At 53.0% G+C, this 20,834-nt stretch overlaps 1 protein-coding gene across 3 annotated transcripts in view; it reads right to left on the bottom strand.

The window, feature by feature from the left end:
- Positions 1-4,911: 4,911 nt before the first annotated feature.
- Positions 4,912-20,834, bottom strand: part of ARHGAP21 (Rho GTPase activating protein 21) — a 144,802-nt gene continuing 128,879 nt past the window's right edge. For all 3 annotated transcript variants that reach the window (XM_062211178.1, XM_062211175.1, XM_062211177.1), the window contains 12 exons: positions 17,458-17,522; positions 17,239-17,375; positions 16,066-16,208; positions 15,292-15,447; positions 15,111-15,189; positions 14,126-14,199; positions 13,959-14,048; positions 10,503-10,628; positions 10,333-10,374; positions 9,981-10,086; positions 8,059-8,090; positions 4,912-6,406 (listed from right to left, as the gene is read on the bottom strand). In XM_062211178.1, the coding sequence (XP_062067162.1) occupies positions 5,438-6,406; positions 8,059-8,090; positions 9,981-10,086; positions 10,333-10,374; positions 10,503-10,628; positions 13,959-14,048; positions 14,126-14,199; positions 15,111-15,189; positions 15,292-15,447; positions 16,066-16,208; positions 17,239-17,375; positions 17,458-17,522 (2,019 nt within the window). In that variant the 3' untranslated portion in view covers positions 4,912-5,437. The remainder of the gene's footprint in view (positions 6,407-8,058; positions 8,091-9,980; positions 10,087-10,332; positions 10,375-10,502; positions 10,629-13,958; positions 14,049-14,125; positions 14,200-15,110; positions 15,190-15,291; positions 15,448-16,065; positions 16,209-17,238; positions 17,376-17,457; positions 17,523-20,834) is intronic.

Here is a 20,834-nt window from a genome sequence, read left to right as displayed (position 1 = left end):
CTGGGAGGTGCCATTGTGTGTGCACAGACATCTGAGTGCCGGGACACTTTGCCATCCACGGGCATCCTCAGTAAATGGGAACTACTTCTGTCTGTATTGATTGTGAAAGATGTCAGAAACATTCTTGGTTAAGGGGCCTGTGCTGTGGTGCAGTGGTTAAGCTGCTACCTGCAGCGCCGGCACCCCATACCAGCACGGGTTCAAGTCCTGGCTGCTCCACTTCCAATCCAGCTCCCTGCTAATGCATTTGGGAAGGCAGTGGAAGATGACCCAAGTGCTTGGGTCCCTGCACCCACGAGGGAGACCTGGAAGAAGCTCCTCGCTCCTGGCTTTGGCCTGGCCCAGCCCTGGCTGTGGCTGCCATGTGTGGGAGTGAACCAGTGGATGGAAGAACTCTCTCTCTCTGTAACTCTGACTTCCAAATAAATCAATCAATCTAGATTTTAAGAAATCAATAGTTTTATCATAAGACACAAATTAAAAATAAAAGATAAAATCCTATCATAACTATGGCTATGTGTATAATAAAGATAAGACATGGATTCGAAAGGTACATTCATAGCAGGCACTATTGAGGGAGAGAAAGCAATGTGGCATAAAATACAATAATTGTTGAAAATCGATGCAAATATGACAGAGCATTAATGTTGATTAATACCGGGTGATGTCACCATTCTTTTCTGTAGCTTTTGGTACTTTTTTCCTTAGACTTTTTTTTTTTTTTTTTTTTTAACAAAGATTGACAGATCTGGAGGGTCCCCTTGGGGCATCCTGTGGGGGCTCCGAGATCCCCTGTGCGGGCACTGAGTGCCGGGGCCGGGGCTGGGGCAGCCAGGGCGTGGCACCACAGCTCTGCCTGCAGCCTCCACGTGGGCTGCACCAGCAACTGGAGAGCGCAGAACCCGCATCCCGTGAGCGCCTCACACGTTTTCCTGCGCAGGGACCCTAAACAAATGCTGGCGCGCTCAGCACGGCACCGGGACAGGGCACCTCTGTAATGAGATGGGAAAACCCTCCAACAAGGCCGCGCGTGCCCTACGGGGCTCCGCTCCCGAGTCTCGCATCCTGGGAGGCAGCAGGGGACGGCCCAGACACTGGGTGGGGGAGGGGGCAGCTCCTCACTCATGGCTCTGGCCTGGCCCAGCCTCAGGCTGCTGCAGGCGTTTGGGGCGTGAACTGGTAGATGGGAGAGATTTCTCTCTGCCTTGCAAATAAAATACATGAATATAAAAACTCCAAACCTCTACGTCCTCAGAACAATTCTGAGGAAGAAGTACAGTGGCCTTGATCTACCCGTGGTCAAATGCAGTCTTAAACCGAGCCTGGAAAATTCTAGAAATCAACAATTGCTAAGTTCTCGGTTGCAGGAATGGCGCCCCTGCTGGGCATACCATGGGCATACACGACTTAGCCTGGGCAGGCGGGTGGGAGGGACCCTACACTCATGAATCTCCGTGCAGTGTTTTGTTATCCTGTTCTGTGCTATCCTTGGTCTCTTCCTGGGCCTCCTGATAACTCCAGCCGTGTGGTGGGTATGGAAATACAGAAGTACTGTGTCCAGAGGGCTTGGTGGTATGGACAGAAAATGAGACCTTGAGCCCCGGGTGAGGATTGCTGTCCTCACCTGACAGTTGTACTTCAGTGAGGCCACGGTCATTGCCACGGGCTGAATATGGAGAAACCGCAGCGTTAGGCGTGGGCAGTGAGATGACTCCAGAAAGAGAGGCACCAACCATCTTCTGGCTCCAGGGTACTGCAAGAGAACCTGGTGTTGTTTAAAGAGCAAGGTCCCATCCGCTGGCTTGCACCACAACAGCTGGGTGGGGCTGGGCCAGACTGAAGCCAGGAGCTTAAGCTCCATTGAGATCTCCCACGGGGGTGGCAGGGACCTAGTTGTTTGAGCCTTGACCTGGCTGCCTCCTGGGGTCTGCTTTAGATTCGGAAGATTGGTATTTATATAAATATTTGCACACATGCACAAGTTAGGAGTTCACCAGCAATTACCATCTCCATGGTCCTTGGTTTGTGCCACCATTCCGCCTGGGGCCTCCTGCCGCGTGGCTCCGCTGGCTCTCCCTGTGCCTCTCATCTCTGGAGGGGAGGTGACACATCCGGCGCCTCCCCCAGGGCTGCGTCCTCTGCCTGCGCCCTCCACGCCAAAGTCCCCTTCCTTCTAGAAGGCGGCCATCATCACTGTGCAGAAGTCCACTGTGGGTCTGGCCGCCGCCGCTCTCCAGCTGTAATCCGGATCCCATGGTTTTCCCTCCCTCTGCTTTGAGAGTCTTCGTTTTCTGTGCTTATCAAAGTGAGCAGGTTGCACTGCGACGCGCCGTGGGGGAGTTTCCGAGCACGTGTTTCGTGCCTGGGGTTTGTCGCGCTTTGTGGCTCCTGTAGATGGTCAGGGAATGTTCCAGACCACGGCCTACACTGCTTCTGCCCTGCCCGCCCTCCCGGCCTTTTCCGGGGCTCACTTCGTCCTGCTCACCAATGTGGCGTATTCCATGTTCCTTTCTGCATTTACCATCCTGACTTCAAATTCATTATTTTTTAGGTGTGTCCAATCTTAACTATAACCCTTAATTTTGGTTATGCTCTTTTGTATTTATTAAATGTTACAATGTTGAATTTATTACTTTGATACAAGTTTTCTTTGTATGCATCACATCCAGTTGTCCTGTGAAATTCTCTCCTCACCCAATTCTTGCACATCCTTATTATAAATTTACCTATAATTTAAAAAATTATAGGTATTTCCGGGGACAGCATTGTGGCATAGTTGGCTAAGCCGCCGCCTGCAATGCCAACTTTCCATATGGGTGCCAGTTCCGAGTCCCAGCTGCTCCACTTCTGATCCAGCTCCCTGCTAATGTGCCTGGGAAAGCAGCAGAGGTTGGCCCTAGTGCTTGGGCCCCTGCACCCAGTGGGAGACCCGGAGGAAGCTCTTGGCTCCTGGCTTCAGCCTGGCCCAGCCCTGGCCATTGTGGCCATCTGGGGAGTGAACAAGAGGACGGAAGATCTGTCTATCCCTCTGAATCTGCCTTTCAAAGAAATTCTTTATTTAAAAAAATTAACAGCATTATCCCCGGTGTCACTGGTAGGGGTGTGTTTGTTTTTTAAATGGAACGCCTGGTGTGTATCTCTACAAGGAGAGGAACCAACCACTGGGTGCTGCCTCTGGAGAGGCTGTGGGGACGTAGGCAGGATGGCACAGAGACCTGGCCGGTGGCCTGGAGGACGCCCTGGCCCTGCAGACTGCCCGGTCTGGTTTTTATTTAGTTACTTATTTACCTGCTTTTAGCCTCTTCATCTTCTGCCCTGAACAAGTCCCCCACACGGATTCCCTCGAGGGACGCCCAGAGGGTACGGGGTTCTCTGCTCCGCACCTGCCTTTCCCCAGGGCTCTTGCTTGTTCACGCTTTCGCCCACCTCGGGTCTCCCGTCCCTGTGCTCCTGGGATCTGCTCACGCTCTCCTGCCCCACACTCAGCCTCCCAGCTCCAGAAAACTGCCAACAGCCTGCTGCTTAGGCCCCTCCCCCACACACCTAATTTCCTAGTCTCCCGTGTCTTCTTGTTTTTGAAGAGAGCGAGCGAGTGAGCACACACACTTCCATCTGCTGGTTCACTCCCCAGATGGCCACAACAGCCAGGGCTGGGCCAGGCCAAAGCCAGGAGCTCCGGCCAGGTCTCCCACGTGCGTGGGAAGGGCCCAGGTGCTTGAGCCGCCTTCGGGTGCCTTTCCAGGTATATGTAGCAGGGAGTTGCACTAGAAGCAGATCAGCCAAGGACTCAAACCAGAGCTCTTGCTAAGGGATGCCGGCGAGGAAGGCGGTGCTGGCCCCCAGGCCCCGCGTTCGTGCATCCGTAGGTAGGCCTAAGAAGAAAAGCAGCGCACCCAGGTATGCTGTTTGCTCCCCTCGGCCTTGGATTTTGTCTCTTGCACTCCTGGCTGCCCCGACAGCTCTCCAGGTGTGGCTTGTATGTTTTATCCAGGATTTCTAACTTGTCCTGCCTTGGCGTGCTGGTCTACTGCGAGCTATCCCGGTGTGCCTGGAAATAGGTGTCCCCTAAATTCAGATCACTCTAGATAGGTTTTCCATCTACAATAACGTGAGGCAGGACATTCAGAATTGTGCGACACCTGATTCTTATGTGACGACTCAGACACACCATACCGAAACCACAGTTACGCCACTGATAAACACGTACACGGCTGGGGCTGGCACAGCGGGCCGAGCTGCCATCTACAATGCCAGGATGCCACGTTGGAGTGCCAGTTCAAATACCAGCTACTACTATGCAGGAGCTTCCTCCAGGTCTCCCACGTGGGTGCAGGGGCCCGAGGACTCGGGCCATCTTCCACTGCTTTCCCAGGCCATAGCAGGGAGCTGGATGGGAAGTGGAGCAGCTGGGACTTGAACTGGCGCCCATCTGGGATTCCAAGTGCTGCAGACGGCAGCTTAACCTGCTGCACCCCAAGGCCAGCCCCCACATTTTTTGAGTTAAAACAACAGTTGTTTGACAGAGTCTGACAGAGCTGAGAATCTGTAGATTCGATGATTTTTATTATTTCAGAGAACAGCTCTGCTCAGCTTTGCAACTAGTGTGCAACAAGCTCTGTGCTTGGCTCAGTGTCTCCTTTAAACCCAGCAGCCGCCCGCCCACCGTCTAAGGAAACAAAGTCAGGGAGTTAAAGAATTCACCGGATCTTACACAGCCGGGAACTCCCACACACCTGTCCTTCCTTACCGAGCGCCTCCATCCGGCCAGCCAGGAAAGGTGAGTAGGATCCGTGCCCCGGAGCGAGGTTAGGGTTCCACGAGAGAGGGGAGGGCGGGAAGGCAGGGGACCCGTGGTCCCCGCAGACAGGTGGGGATGGATGGCATCTGAAAAAGGCTCCCTTTGCAGCCACGCGCAGTTCACCAAAACAGTTTTATTTCCAGTGTTTAATGGGTGTGCACACAGGCAGGACACAGGTTTGGAGTCGTTAGGTCCTCATGCAGAGTTAACTCTTCTCCATCAAGGAGCCAGTTCTGTCCAGGAGCCACTATCTACACGCCTATGTTACAACATTTATATCAAATCTGGTATCTGAAGAAAAGATACACTTATAATATGTTCATTTAAGTTACGTATTTTACAGAGATTAAAAATTCAAGTCACACAAAACTCAAAAACTGTATTAAAAGTCTGAATAGAAAACTCCGCTCCCCCTGGAATGACTGCAGAATGGAAGGTGGGATCCACCCGTGTTAAATGCACTCGCTTCCCACGGCGCCCTACAACCCACGTGTGTGTGAGGTGAGGCACTTGTGTCAGGGGTGGAGACGCGCGTCCGGGCGCGTGGGGGCTGCGACCACACTGTGCCCGTCTGTATACACCGCTCCCGTACTTTTAAATATACATATTTATACGTCGCTATCTACACGCGTGGGGCCCCTACAGGCAGGGGTGCGGCTGGGCCGCTCCGGACAGCGCGGGAGGCTGGGAAGCGGCCGCGCAGCCGTGGACCCGGTCGGGCGGGGCGGGGCGCGGTGCAGGTGCGGGGTCCAGGTCGCCGCCAGGCGCGCGGAGGTCCGGCGTGCTGGTGCGCAGGTGCTCGCGGGCCAGCCAGTGCGTGCCGGACAGGTCCTGGGCCGGGCAGCGCGTCGCGGCCGCCAGCTCGGGCTCCTTCCAGAAGCTGGCGTCGCGGTGGCCGCCCAGCGTGTGGCGCCGCCGGACGCCCCTCCGGCGGGTGGCCTCGACATGCGGCCGCGGCGGCGTGCCGGCCAGCATGTCGTCGGCCGGCGCCCGGGCCCGCAGCTTCAGGCGCTCGGCCAGCCGGCTCTTCCAGCTGGGCTCGGGCGGCGGCAGGCTGCCGGTGGAGCGGCCGCGGCGCATGGCGTCCAGCACGCGGGCCAGCGCGGGGGCGTCCCCGTCGCCGTCGGAGCGCAGGCGCGCCGCCTTCCTGCGCGCCAGCGTGTCGCCCTCCAGCAGCTGGTGCGCGCGGGCCGCCGGCCGGGGGCCGCTGGCCTCGCTGCCCTCCGAGTCCCTGCGGCCCGGGAAGTCGCCCTCGCTGTCGCTCTCGGGCGGCCGCCCCTCGCTCACCAGCTCGCTCCTCTCGTCGTCCGCCTCCTCGCCCCTGCTCTCGGTCACGGAGCGCGCCTCGGGGCTCAGGCGGCCCGCGGCCCAGGGCGCGGCCTCGGGGCTGGGGCTGGCGCTGCGCGGGGCCCCCGGCGTCCTGCCCGCGGCGCGCTCGCGGCCCTGCGCCCCGGGCTCCTGCTTGGGGAACACGCTGTCCAGCTCGTCCTCCGAGCTGCTGGGCTGCGCCTTCTCTTTGGGCTTTTTCCTTTTGCGACTGGCGGCCGCAAAGATGGAGGTGACCAGCAGCTCCCTGCTGTACTGGTCCTTTCCCGGTCCCCAAGAGCCCTGCGAGGAGACGCAAACACAGAGGCTCTGAGCGCGGGGACCCGGGGCGTCCCCAGCGAGCGCTGGCCCCGCAGCGCTCCCGACCCCGACTGGCCTCCCTGGGCTCCCACAGCGCGCACACCCCCAGCTCCCTCTGGTTCCCTTCGTCTGGCGCTCAGGGTTAAGAGCGAACTGCTACACTGGGGAGCTGAGCTAATACTCCTGGTGGCTGTCTGATGACAGGCGCTGTATCAGAACAGCCCCTCCAGGTCAGGGACCCGCCTTGCCTAAGCCGAGCCCTGTGGGAACTTCCCAGTTAAGGGGGTCAGTGAGCGGAGGCCTCTCCGTGCACTGGGCCGGGGAACCTGTTCGCTCAGCGTGCTAGGGTGCTCACGGAGTCTGCGAGCTAAGCGAAGGCTGAGGTCACCAGACACTCGCTGGGTTAGCACACACTGCTTAAGCAGACGGGCCACACGCACGCACGGGGAGTAACACACAGTGTATCTCTCTATTGCTATCAGGTTCTTAGCCTAGCTTACACTGGCCCGCTGAGGTCTTCAGGCATAAAGACAGGCCGCTGCTTTGTTAATGAGTGAGGAGAGCAAGGCTGGCGGGGTAAGGACGGGATGGGTGTGCAGAACAGTATCTGCTCCGGCGGGTGGGGGCTCACGGCTACACCTCTGGGGCTCCTGCGGTCACAGCCGTGTGGGCTGAGTGACTCTCTCCACCACCAAGAGGCCACCAGCACGGGTGTAGCAGCCGGATACCCACTGCGCCGCAGGAGCAAGGGGCCTCCCACAGGTCCTGGCTGAACATTAAAAGCTTGGGACACTGTTCTAGGTTAAAGAAATGTGACAAGACATGATTGCATCCTGTGTAGGGAAATAGAATGGTACTGACACAGCTGGGGGATCTGGGTAGACACTGTGCACTAGATAAGCTGCACTGTACTCCTGTTAGTTTCCTGACTGTAGTTACAGGCCAGTGTCTTTACTCTCAAGTGATACCGGCTCAAGCACTTAGAGGCAAAGTAATTAAGTCTCTAAGTAGCGCAGACGATTCAGGAAAAAAGTGAACAGATTCCTCGGTGAATCCCGATTTGTCTAAGGGTGATCTGTGTGCTCCTGTCCTGGAGGTTTTCGGTATGTTTGAAAAGTTTCAGCGTGGACACCGTTGGGGTGAGAAGATGATGGCACGCTTTAGGAAGTCCGTTGCCAGCTCTGGTCACTACAGCTCAGCTAACTCCTCAGAGCTGTGCAGTGTTTGTGTGGCTGTCACACCGGTGATGCCAACCCTGTTGCTGAGAGCAAGGCAGGAGTATGTATTCTCCATAAGAACTGTAGTGACAGCACCTGCTCCTAAGACGACTGAGGTATTCCTAACGGAGCGCTCTGGCCTCTGCGGTTCACTTGCGCGCGGTGCCGGGGGATGGGAGGGCACTGAGCACCGTGGGAGGAGGGCGCGGGGTCCGTGGGGGCTCACGATGCTGGACACTGCATTCCCATTCATTCCCACCCAGTATTCCTAGATTCGAGAATTAACTTGCCCACTGATTAGACTGTTGATCTGCCTCATCAGACAGCAGGCGGGGATGCACTTTTGTAGCAGCACTAATCCCCTAAAACGCAACCCCCACCCATCCAGATGGTTCCAGGTTACCCAGAACAAGTTACCTTAGATTTTGTTGAGTCACTAGTGGCTGAATCTGTGAAGAGTGAAATGAAACACAGTCAGTCGTAGCCAGCGTTAACGGCCTTCAACAAACGATGCAAACACGTATGGAAGAGACAGGCACAAGGACACAATGGGAAAGCCAAACTCAAACAAAACCGGAGAACACAGTGGACAGTCGGAGCTCACAAAGATGCCAGCCGCACCACAGAAAGCCACGGCCATGGAAGGGCGCTGTGAAACTGTAGGCAGGACCAGCTCAATGACAGGCATGGCAAAGGAGCCCTGGACTCAACAGAAACAGAAACACTGGCGTTGGTTAGGGTTTCTAAGTCTCAACTTGAGCAAGAAAGTAGAAGCCTGAAGACCTCCTCAGAACCGTCTTGGGTGCCACATCCTGTATCCGAAACCGATACACAACGTAGGACGTGCAAGCCCACTGGCTGCCCTCTGCAGATCGAGACGCTCGTACTGGTCACGGAGGTTGATTTTTGTCAGACTTCAATTTTGTAAGCATGAGCTGCATGCGATTGGATGGCATTAGGGTGGGTAGCCCTGGCTCCGGGTCACCTGCTGGATGACGTAAGCCTTCGACCCCACTTTCGTATCACTGCAGCCAGGGGTCCGTTTGGCTAGTCTGGTTAAACTGCTACCAGTTTTGCAATTATTATTATCTATTACCAAGCGCTGTTATGGAAATGGAGCAATGGAGACCATAATTTTACTGTCTGGCAAAAAACTCAGGCTATACAATTATAAAGAGGGTAGGAAGGGGCTAGCGCCGTCCAGGTTAATACCAATTTTTGGAATTTTATCTTTCAACTCGAGGGAAATTGATTGTTCAGAATTGATGAGCTGAGCCCCGTGCCACGCCCCTTTTGTAACACATGGCTAAATGCTTTATGACTGTTAAGAACTGGTGCACCATACCATGCTATTTCTCCTCAGCGACTGCTTCAGAAATAACAAACAGCAGAAGAACTTTTCAGAAAGTAGTATTGATCTGTTGGCAGTAATCTGAGAGAGACTTTCCACGACAGATCAGCTCTGTCCGCGTTTACAAGAACCGGGGGTTTCTGCAGACAAAGCAGCTACAGTGCGGACAGCAATCGTCCTTCTTCCTACAGTTCCAGCTGTCCATCAGGGACATCACAGAATCCACTAGTGACATTACCGTGTGATAGACTCCGCCCACTTCGCCTGTGCAACGTCAGTATAGAGTTGCCTGGGTCAGTAAGTGCTGAGAAAAACCCTTTAGGACTCAAACAAGAACTAGAGACAAAGGGAGAACATCGTGTCAAACGGCATGCTGATTCGTGCGACAGTCCGGCGGGAGAGGGCGTCATCAAGAGCCTAGGGCCATTGGCGCTTAGCCCGGCAGTAGGGTGGCAGTAAGAAACAGGAGAGGGTGGATGTCAAACACATCCTGGGGCTGTGACAGCCACAGCAGCGGACAGCGCTCCGTCCGTGGGACAACAGCGCCCTCAGCAGTTCAGCGTGTGAACCTGCTGCTTGGAGACAGAGCTCCTGGCTCGGGAGCAGGGACTACGCGGACCGTCCTCTAGCCCGTGCTTTCAGGGCAGCCACAGATCCAGCAGCGTTTATCTGTTTTACCTTGTGATGACTACTACACGGAAACTGTGAATTCAGGAAAAAAAAAAAAAAAACAGAACAGTGGTTTGCATGCTCTCTCCCCTATCTCCATTCTGGCAAACGTTACGACTCCATGCACTGTCAATGGCTCCACAGTCACGGGAAGATAACTGAGGTCAATCAGAAAAGAAAGATTACTTTTTTGGAAAAACTTAGTAGAAAGGAAAAAAAAAAAAAAAAAGGAAGACCGTCACAGTGAGCTGTTACTGGTGATCGGCTTGCGCTTTGGCGTCTGAGAATCTCGAGGTGGACACGGCCCGGCGGGAGTTACCTGATGCGTCTCCGGGGGATGCGCCCGTCCTTCCGATGTTGCTGAGTAAATGATCTATGTTTGGCACTGGCTGCGACTCTACTGTGCCTTCCTGCTGCACTGTTGTCTATGGTTAACAAACAAAGATCTCTTCATCATCGCTTCACAGACAATCTCTTCAAAATTCAAACAACAGTTAGTGACAGACGCGGTCCTGCACAGAGCACCTGTGTTACCCCTTACGTCAGAGACCTGCTTCCGGGGCGCAAAGCAGACCCTAGCGCACAGAGCAGGCGGTGACACTGCTGTAGCGTCAGGTGCTCGCGTCCCAAACGACAGACACTGAGCACACATGCTGACGGGCGATACTTACAAGAGGTTCCTCGGCGCCCTCTTCCGTGAAAAACCAGTCATGCTGAAAGGCGAAAAGAGAAATTAATCCCCTGAAAGTTAAGTACGGAAAAAAGGCAAGTCGGAGGAGGAGGACCCGTATGTATTGATGGAAGAGCAGCTCCTGTCCCGGCGAGGCCGCAGCGCACTCACGTGCTGGATGAGCGTCTCCACAATCTTGTACTGGTCCGGCATGTGGGTGACCATGTGCGTCATGTTGTCTTCCGAGGTGCGCACCAGAGTTGGACCGAAGACTATGGCCAGATTCCTTGGTTCCATCTGAAAGGAAAGAAGAACACTGGAAAATATCAGGAGTTTTCCTAAGTAGGCTTAAATTTCTTTTACATTGTGCCGTGGTGGGTAAAGCCAGTGCCTGCGACACAGGCATCTTATGTAGGCACTAGTGTGAGTCCCGGCTGCTCCACTTCCCATCCAGCTCCCTGCTAGTGCGCCTGGGAAAGCAGTGGAAGACGGCCCAGGTACTCGGGCCCCTGCTGCCTACATGGGAGACCAGGATGGAGCTCCTGGCTTTGGACCAGTCCAGCTCCAGCCACTATGGCCATTTGAGGAGTGAACCACCAAATGGAAGATCGGTCTCTGCCTCTCTCTCTAAACTCTGCCTTTCTTAAAAAAAAAAAAAATTTACTTGAAAGGCAGAATAACAGGGAGAGGGGGAGAGAGGTGGCATTGGATTCCATCTGCTGGTTCAGTCCCCAGATGGCAGCAACAGCCAGGTCTGGGCCAGGCTCCAGCCTGGTCTCCTCCTTGGCCATCCTCCACTGTCTTCCCAAGTACATTAGCAGGAAGCTGGATCCGAAGTGCAGCAGCCGGCATCCCAACGTGGGATGGCATCGTAACGGGTGGCTTCACCCACTGCACGACAGTGCCAGCCCCAGCCTGACATTTCTGTTGGGGGTTTGGCATTTAATTTCTGACAGGTTCTTCTGGTGGAAGTGAATTTAAAGACGGGCTGACTGAAGAGAGAACAAGGGGATACTTTTCAGTTAGGATTTTCATAAGCAAACCTCTACATAACTTGTTTTTCCTTGGCCCCTGCACCCATATGGGAGATACAAATAAAAGCTGCCGGCTCTCGCCAAGAACGGGCCTTTCTGGCCACACGAGGAGTGAGCCAGTGGATGGAAAATCTTGTTCTCTTTCAAAATGAATAAATAAATCTTATATATACATATCCAGGGGCTGGCACTGTGGTATAGTAGGCTAAACCTCCGCCTGCAGTGCCAGCATCCTATATGGGTGCCAGTTCGAGTCCCGGCTGCTCCACTTCTGATCCAGCTCTCTGCTATGGCCTGGGAAAGCAGTAAAAGATGGCCCAAGTGCTTGGGCCCCTGCACCCACGTGGGAGACCCGGAAGAAGCTCCTGGCTTTGGCTCAGCCCAGCTCTGGCCATTGTGGTCATTTGGGGTGTGAACCAGTAGATGGAAGACCTTTCTCCCTGTCTGTAACTCTGACTCTAAAATAAATAAGAAATAATTTTAAAGAAGATTACAAGTGTCCAGAGGCTGATAGACACTGGCATCCTGAACGGGAAGGCATGTTTGAGACCCAGCCTCCCTGCGAACGGGCCTGGGAAGGCAGTGAGGTGGGCCAGGTGCTTGGGCCCCTGCACCCCCGTGGGAGAAGAGGATGAGCTCTTGGCTTCAATCTGGCTCTGCCCCAGCAGTTGCAGGCATTTGGAGAGTGAACTGTCACTGTCACTCTGTCAACTGTCACTGTCACTCTGTAAAGTTAATAAAATTAATCCTTAAAAATAATTAATAAACCCAAATGTCTGCACATATTTTTTGACCCATTCTGCTTTAACCAAACCTGAAGCTCTTTGCTTAGCTTTGTGACTTACCTGCTTGTACATCTGTTTCCATGATACTTTGCATTCTTTATAGATCAGAGAGGTATAAATGTTTTAATTTCCTGTTACAGTGTCTGGTACAGTATTTTGAACTTAGGATCTGACTCATCAATTCTAAACACATTTGTGGGCAGGGGGAGGAATCCAAACCAATAAACACCACCACGCGCGGAAGCACACTCCTGACCTGCTCGAAGGCTGCACTCCACGGCTCACCCAGCAGCAGTCCCTCCCCAGAACCGGAAGGGCTGCTTGGCTATTGAACAGGGAATGCCCTCGAGCTAGAAAACCACCCTTTCACAACCTGGAATGACCTGAGATGTAGGCAACAGGCATCGGTGACCCAAGAAGGGGTGGGGGGTACAAACTACAACATATTAACCAAAACTAATGTGAGCCGCTGGCTGGATATTGATGTAAACAGCTGCAAAAGACTTGTATACTCAAGAAAAGCTGAACGTGGTGCCTGCGTTGTGGCCCAGTGGGCTAGGCGGCCACTGTGACACTGGCATCCCAGTGTTACATCCTGAGTCTTGGCTGCTCCGGTCCTGACCCAGCTGCCTGCTGGGAAGATGTTATTGTTCACTGTCTACTAGTTGATGCTTTTTGCCTGTTGTTATCATGAGCATCTGTTATCTAATGATACATGGCTGAAAAATCCAGCACAGAATTTGAGTTAAGTCCTTCTGGCTGGTTAACGGCAAACACGAGCATCTTTGTAAAAAGCTGACCCCCGGGGCAGGCACTTCGCTTAGCAGTGAACACAGCCCTGTCCCACGGTCGTGTTCCTGCACGGATTCCCAGCTCCGGCTCCTGAGGCAGCGTGTGCCGTCTCCGGTGCTGACGTCCTGCCGCCAGGTAGGAGGCAAGACTGAATTCCTGTCTCCCAGCCCTGGGCTGGCCAAACCCTGGCGGTTGTGGGCATCCGGGCATGAACCAGTGGGTGGAGCTGGCTGTCTGCCTGTCTCTCTGCCTCACAGATACTTTTTTTTAAAAAATGCTAACAACTGGTATTTTGGAACCTTTTGCTTTTAAGAGCAATCAAGGACTTTTTGGTGAATCAAACTTTTAAAGAATTTTTATTTGAGAAACAGAGTGAGCTCCCATCAGCTGGGAGATTTCTCAAATGCCAACAAAGTCCAGGGCCAAAGCTGGGGCCACAGCCCAAGTCTCCCACATGAGTGGCAAGAGTGCAATTAGGTGAGCCGGTACCTACTGCTTCCCAGGTCTGCGGTAGCAGGGAGCTGGAGTCGGGAGCTGGAGCTGGGAACTGCACCCCGGTACCTGGCTGTGGGAGGAGGGACGTTAATCACCAGGCTGCACACCCCTGCCCTGTGAACTCGCTGCTGACTATCTGGCATGAAACACTGAAGCTTATCTGTTAAAATAAAGCCATTTCTGGGGCCGGCGCTGTGGCGTACTGGGCAAAACTACCACCTGCAGTGCCGGCATCCCATATGGGCGCCGGTTCGAGTTCCGGCTGCTCCACTTCCAATCCAGCTCTCTGCTGTGGCCTGGGAGAGCAGTAGAAGATGGCCCAAGTCCTTGGACCCCTGCACCCACATGGGAGACCAGGAAGAAGCTCCTGGCTTCGGATCTGTGCAGCTCCGGCCATTTCAGCCATTTGGGGAGTGAACCAGTGGATGGAAGACCTCGCTCTCTGTGTAACTCTTTCAAATAAATAAATAAATCTTTAAAAAAAATAATCAAGCCATTTCTTCAACACACACTTCACCTACCTTATTTTTTTCTGAATTTTCTGCCACTGTCTTCAGATGAGCCGAAAGAAACTTAAGTGTTTCATAATGATGTTCGGGCAAATCATGAATCTGAAACACAGTAGTTTCGAGATAGATTTACATGGTGAATTCTAGTAGTACTTCCAAATATATAAAATAGTACCTACTAGTCTTTTCAATGTTTTCAGACGATCCAGAGGATCTTCTTTGCGATTGGCTTCAATAAAATCGGCGTATTTATCTGACAACAGCAAGAATAAGAGAAAAATGTATCTTAAGTGGCTTAGGAGAACGGAGTAGTTTTCCTTTAAGGCTCAATTTTAAACCATGACAAGAAAAATAACACAGGGCAGACTCCCAACTGCCTCTGAACAGTAAACCTCTAAAACGTAACGTTTCGAGCTGTGGTTCTTAGCGATCCTCTAAGCTCTGTTAACAAACGGCAGGAGATTCGCTGAGGTTCGAGTCTCCCGATGGAGCCACGCTACGTCTACGTGTCCACGCTGCCTGCCTGTCCTTCCTCCACTCCCCAGAAACATCCAGCCAAACCTTGGGCTTTCCCGAGGGAACATTTCTCGCTTAAGATTAGTTCCACCTTGCCACAATAAGGTCTTGACTGAAAGCAGGAACGTAGCTTTCACTTGGTTGCAAACATGGATGAACTCAACCTAAATAACTCTTTAGAAACTGATTTTTGGGGCCGGCATCTGGGACAACGGCAACGCAGGTCACACAGCGGGTTTGCGTCCTGGCAGCTCCACTTCCAACCCAGCTTCCTGGCATTATAGCCCAAGTGCTTGGGGCCCTGCCACCCCCATGGACCGGGGGGCTCCTGGCTTTAGCCTGGCCCAGACTTGGCTGTTGCAGCCATTTGGGGAATAAACCAGCAGATGGAAGAGCTCTCTCTCTGTCTCTGCCTTTTAACTAAACCTTAAAAACACAACTATTTTTCATTAAAATGTAAAAGGAGTAAAAACCCAAATGACAACCAGCAGTACATAATTAGGCTTCTAAGATAAATAAGAACGGAACTAAACCTCCCGTTGCCTTCGGCAGAAGTGTTTTTCCTTGGTTCCATCTGATACCCCGTGGCTGTCCAACGGCCGTGGTCTGAGCCACCTGCGCAGGCGCCTGCCCCAGGAGCCAACTCACCGTTTGTGAAGAGAGGCTCCGGGAGTTTTCTGAAGAATGACTTCAGTAAGCTGCTTATCACATTCAAGTCTCGCCATTTCTAGGTGTGCAAAATAGAAACAGTGTTTCTGTAGTCAGTACCACCGAAGGCAGGGTGGGGGGAGCCCGAGTGATGGATCCAAACGGAGCCAAGCGAACTCACATCGTCTTGTATGTCGATGTCGGCCATCCCCTTGTTGAGTTCCTCCTGCATACTAGAGATGGCGGCGTTATTCCCGGGAACTCTGTAAATACCTGTGTACTCGAGGCCTCGTTCTTCAACTAATTTGCAACATATGTCAACGATCAATGGGATATACTGTAAAAGAAGAAGCAAACCTCTTATTTAACACAGCACCGAGGCTCATCTTTAGTGAACGGTTGTACGTCACGGCTAGACGTCGCTTTTCCTCCAAAAGCAAATACATACGGGGCTGTGTGTAATACAGAGAAAGCAAAGAATACAGACAGGCACAGCAGGAGCTGCGTGAAACCAGCAGGTGATAGCTGAGACAGTGCAAAGACACTGCCCAAGCCAAGACAGAGAGAAGCCCCTCAGGGACGCAGTGGGCTAAGGGAGAAAGAGGAGCAAACAGTTCAGTGGGATCGGGTTGGGAACCGGAGGAGGGGACAAAAACAATCAAGTCCTGATAGGAATCCTAACAAGCTGCTACAGACACACACACACACACACACACAGGTAAGTGGATTAGACTTCTCATCCTGGTTTTATACGCCTACTGACCTTTTCCGGTACATTCCTAGCGGTAGCCTAATTATTCTATCCCAGCATCAGTGTAGCAGGATAAAGCGTCACGGATACAATCACTCAGCACACACTTGGAGAAACTCAGGCCTGCTCCCCAGTCTCTGGGGTCTGGCAGGCTGCCTCCCCCAGTCCTTCTGCAGTTAGACCTGGCGGCCTGGCGTCTCCTACCCGGTTCGTGTGGGCTGGCGGGCAGTCGTCCAGGCGGACCCCGAAGGTCCCCGTAGCAGCTGGCTTCTTCTCGAAGGTCTTCCTCATGATGTGGGGAATGCCTTTTCTCCACGTGCCTCTGTCTTTGGGGGGGCTGGTATCATCTTTTGGTCATGATGCGAAATAAGACAAAAACAAGAGGGTTTAAATCATGACTTTAAACATCTTTTGCTGTGGGATGCATCCCATAACTCAGTGCTGGTTCAAGGCCCTTCCCTCTGTGCTAATGCTCCTGGAAGGCAGTGGAGGAAGGCCCAGGTTCCAGGCTCCTGGCTTCGGCCTGGCCCAGCCCCACCCTAGCCACTGTGGTCATTTGGGAGGAACCAGAGGATGGAAGATCTCTAACTCTGCCTTTCGAATAAATAGTTAAACAAAACCCTTTATCAATGCTCACATAAATCAGTAATATAACCGCAAGCTCCCCTAATAGGGCGCCCCTCCTGATATAATCCGTCCATCACCCATTTATGATCTGTGCCATGATTTTCTTTTAGAAAGAGCAAAAATACAGAATCAGAGGGTCTTTGTGTTCATAGTAAGATTTCTGAATACTGTCTATTCATCTTTGTTTATTTGAAAGGCTCAGTGACAGCCGATCTTCCATCCACTGGTTCACCCCCAAATGCCCACCACAACTGGCGCTGGGCCAGGCTGAAGTCAGGAGTCAGGAGCGCCATCCGGGTCTCCCACGTGGGTGGCCGGACTCGGTACGTGAGCTCCCAGGTACACTGGCGGGGAGCTGAGGAGGCGGAGGCAGGCTTGACCCCAGACATTCCGACGCGGGGATCTGGGATGCAGGCACCCCAAGGGACAGCGCAGCCTGATGTGCCAAACGCCTGCCCCCCCCCAGAACGAGATTCTTAGCAAAAGGACCGGCCTATTTCAACATGACAGCACCTGGCTCCTCTGTGTAGTTTATATTTGCATGGTCTCTTACATAAGGGTTGCGTTTTCCTTTGCTTTCTCCTTACTGTAGAGACTGGACTTCACCTGGGCGTCACCTTTGGGAAAGGCCCAGTTAGCCCAGCCCAGGCCTGCGGTGGCCTCTGAGCTGGGTCTGTGACCGGAGAAAACACGGGGGCGGCTTTAAAATCCCACTCCCATCTCCCGGGGGCCGCCACCAGCGCTCAGTACCTTTACTGAGAAGCTTTCTCTCCGACTCCTCTTTGGGAGAGTGCGGGCTCTGGGTCTTTGGCTCCGATTTAGCACCAAGCAAAGTCTGCCTGAGGCTGAGGCTCTGGCGAGGGGTTTTTGGCAACTGTTCCGCTTTGCTGTGGACAGAAGCGCACGTGTCTACACGGTTTCCTCTTTTACGAGCAGAGGCACTGCGGGCAGGTGGGGCGGGATGCTCACCTCATGAGGCTGTTATATTCCTTTATCCTCCGACTGATGAGGTCCCTGTTCGTCACGCCCGTGTCCTGCGGAGGGAGCAGACGGTACCACTGGTCAGTTCTCAGCCTACAGAGGCGACCCGTGCGTGCGCAGCTTTCCGTTGTACTCATGGCCTTTGCAGTGCGAACGCCATCACCCGCTCCCGGGTTTCGAAGCTGCGATCACCGTGCCACGCCACAGGGCTCCCACGCGCCTCCCCCCACTGCCAAGTCTTCTGTACTGTGCACAACCTAGACGAGCTCTAGCAAGTAACCAGTGCTCAATATTTATTGACCTTAATGAATGACTGCACAGCAGAGTCAGTTTTCCCCTCATGAATACCAGAAGTAACCATTAGCATTTGAAAATAGCACTGAGTAAAAGTGACAAACCATTGCCACTAGGTTAATCCTCTGCCTGCAGCGCCGGTACTCTGGGTTCTAGTCCCGGCTGGGGCAACGGTTCTGTCCCAGTTGCTCCTCTTCCAGGCCAGCTCTCTGCTGTGGCCCAGGAGTACAGTGGAGGATGGCCCAAGTGCTTGGGCCCTGCACCCACATGGGAGATCAGGAGGAGGCACCTGGCTCCTGGCTTCGGATTGGCGCAGCGCCAGCCATCGTGGCCATTTGGGGGGTGAACAAACAGAAGGAAGACATTTCTCTCTGTCTCTCTCTCTCACTGTCTAACTCTGCCTGTCAAATAAATAAATAAATAAGAACTTATGAACAGCTAATGTGCAGGGACAGTGATATTCAGAGTCAGTTCGAATCTTAAGTGGCAGTTAGCTTATCAGAGCGGAAAAGCTTCACAAAACTTTTAAACTTAGGTTCACCTTTAAAAAAATTAATTTGTTCATTTGAGAAGTGGAGTTACAGAGAGGGAGAGGGAGAGGTGGAGACAGACAAGTCTTCCATCCGCTGGTTCACTCCCCAAAAGGCCAGGCCAAAGCCAGGAGCCAGCAGCTTCATCTGGGTTTCCCAGAGCAGGGGCCCAAGCAATTGGGCCACCCTCCACTGCTTTCCCAGGTGCATTAGCAGGGAGCTGGATCGGAAGTGGCGCAGCCAGGACTCAAACTGGTGCCCATATGGGGTGCTGGTGCCGCAGGTGGCAGCTTAACCTATTAGGCCATAGTGCCGGCTCCTGCAGGTTAACTTTTATGTTATTTGATAAACCTATAACTTACCCTAAAAGTGGTAATTTTTTTCAAGTACACACTGGCATGTGTCCTCAATTTTTTTTTTTTAAGATTTTTATTTATTTATTTGACAGGTGAGTTACAGATAGTGAGAGAGAAACACAGAGAGAAAGGTCTTCCTTCCATTGGTTCACTCTCCAAATGGCCACCACAGCCGGAGCCACACCGATCTGAAGCCAGGAGCCAGGTGCTTCTTTCCTGGTCTCCCATGCGGTTGCAGGCACCCAAGCACTTGGGCCATCCTCCACTGTCTTCCCGGGCCACAGCAGAGAGCCGGGTTGGAAGAGGAGCAACCGGGACTAGAACCCGGCGCCCATATGGGATGCCAGTGCCGCAGGTGGAGGATTAACCTAGTGTGCCACCATGCCGGCCCCATGTGGCCTCAATTTTTAACTTGTCTCATTTTGACTATAATGAATGCTAATACAATTCACTAAGAACTTTGGAGCAAAACAATATTGAATTTAAATGGAATCTTTCAACCTAGCAGCTGGAGTCCTATAGCTAAGATTTAGAATCAGAGTGCCTGGATTTGCTCTCTGCTATGGCCTGGGAAAGCAGAAGAAGATGGCCCAAGTCCTTGGGACCCTGCACCTGCAGGGGAGACCTGGAAGAGGCTCCTGGCTCCTGGCTTTGGATCGGCACAGCTCTGGTCATTGCGGACAATTGGGGAGTGAACCAGCGGATGGAAGACCTCTCTCTAACTCTGACTTTCAAATAAATAAATAAATCTTTAAAAAAAAAAAGTAACAGAGTGCCTGGATTTAAACCCCAGTCCCAACCCAGCCACATGGCTTTGGGGAAATCCTCCCCACCAGTTTCCTCCTTCGTAGAATGATGCTCATAGTAGGCACCTCTAATGGTGACTGAACACCGTGTAACGTGTTTAAAATAGTGCCTGACATTTGATACACTCTCAGTGAAGTGTTGTCTCATCCATAAAATGGGGGGAGAAAAAATATTTGCTTAGGATTGGTGGTGGTGATGGTGGTGGTGGTGGTGGTGATGGTGATGGTGGTGGTGGTGATGGTGGTGATGGTGATGTGGTGGTGGTTGTGGTGGTGATGGTGGTGGTGGTGGTGGTGATGTGGTGGTGATGGTGGTTGTGGTGATGGTGATGGTGGTGGTGGTGATGGTGGTGATGGTGGTGGTGATGGTGGTGGTGGTGATGGTGGTTGTGGTGGTGGTGGTGGTGATGGTGGTGGTGATGTGGTGGTGGTGGTGGTAGTGGTGGTGATGGTGATGTGGTGGTAGTGGTGGTGATGGTGATGGTGGTGGTGGTGATGGTGGTGGTGGTGATGGTGGTTGTGGTGGTGGTGGTGATGGTGGTGGTGATGGTGGTGGTGATGGTGGTGGTGGTGGTGGTGGTGATGGTGTTGTGGTGGTGATGGTGGTGGTGGTGATGGTGGTGATGGTGATGGTGATGTGGTGGTGATGGTGGTGGTGGTTGTGGTGGTGATGGTGGTGGTGGTGATGGTGGTGGTGGTGGTGATGGTGGTGGTGATGTGGTGGTGATGGTGGTAGTGGTGGTGATGGTGATGGTGGTGGTGATGGAGGTGATGGTGATGGTGGTGGTTGTGGTGGTGATGGTGGTGGTGGTGGTGGTGGTGGTGATGTGGTGGTGATGGTGGTTGTGGTGGTGGTGGTGGTAGTGGTGGTGGTGGTGGTGGTGGTGATGGTGATGTGGTGGTGATGGTGATGGTGGTGGTGGTGGTGATGGTGGTGGTGATGGTGATGGTGATGGTGGTGGTGGTGGTGGTGGTGATGGTGGTGGTGTGGCTGACACTGTTATCAGCCAGGCACCATGCAGCATTCTCTCTAAGCGTTCCTTCACTCATCCCCAGAACAGCCCTGTGTCACAGAGGAAGTCATCAGAACACAGACCTCCTTTTGCCTGTAAATGCCTGGAGCACAGCAGGTGCTTCTCAGGCTACACCTCCTTTGACCCAGAACTTAGAGCTGAAGTCTACATCTAAGTTCTGAGTCTCCCTGGTTGTAACAAAACCTCAGGTCTGATTCTGTCTCTACAGTGGGTGGCTGCAACACTAAGGTTGTATTACTATGGGTCTGGTGTTAATTTTTAACCACAAACAAGGAAGAGTGTACATTACTAAGGGAAAGAACACAGGTATTTTTTTTCATAGTATGAGTTTTCATACTTTGAGTC

The sequence above is a fragment of the Lepus europaeus genome, chromosome 14, assembly GCF_033115175.1.
Source record: "Lepus europaeus isolate LE1 chromosome 14, mLepTim1.pri, whole genome shotgun sequence".
In the NCBI taxonomy this organism is placed as follows: domain Eukaryota; kingdom Metazoa; phylum Chordata; class Mammalia; order Lagomorpha; family Leporidae; genus Lepus; species Lepus europaeus.
This window is presented reverse-complemented; position numbering and strand designations above follow the sequence as displayed.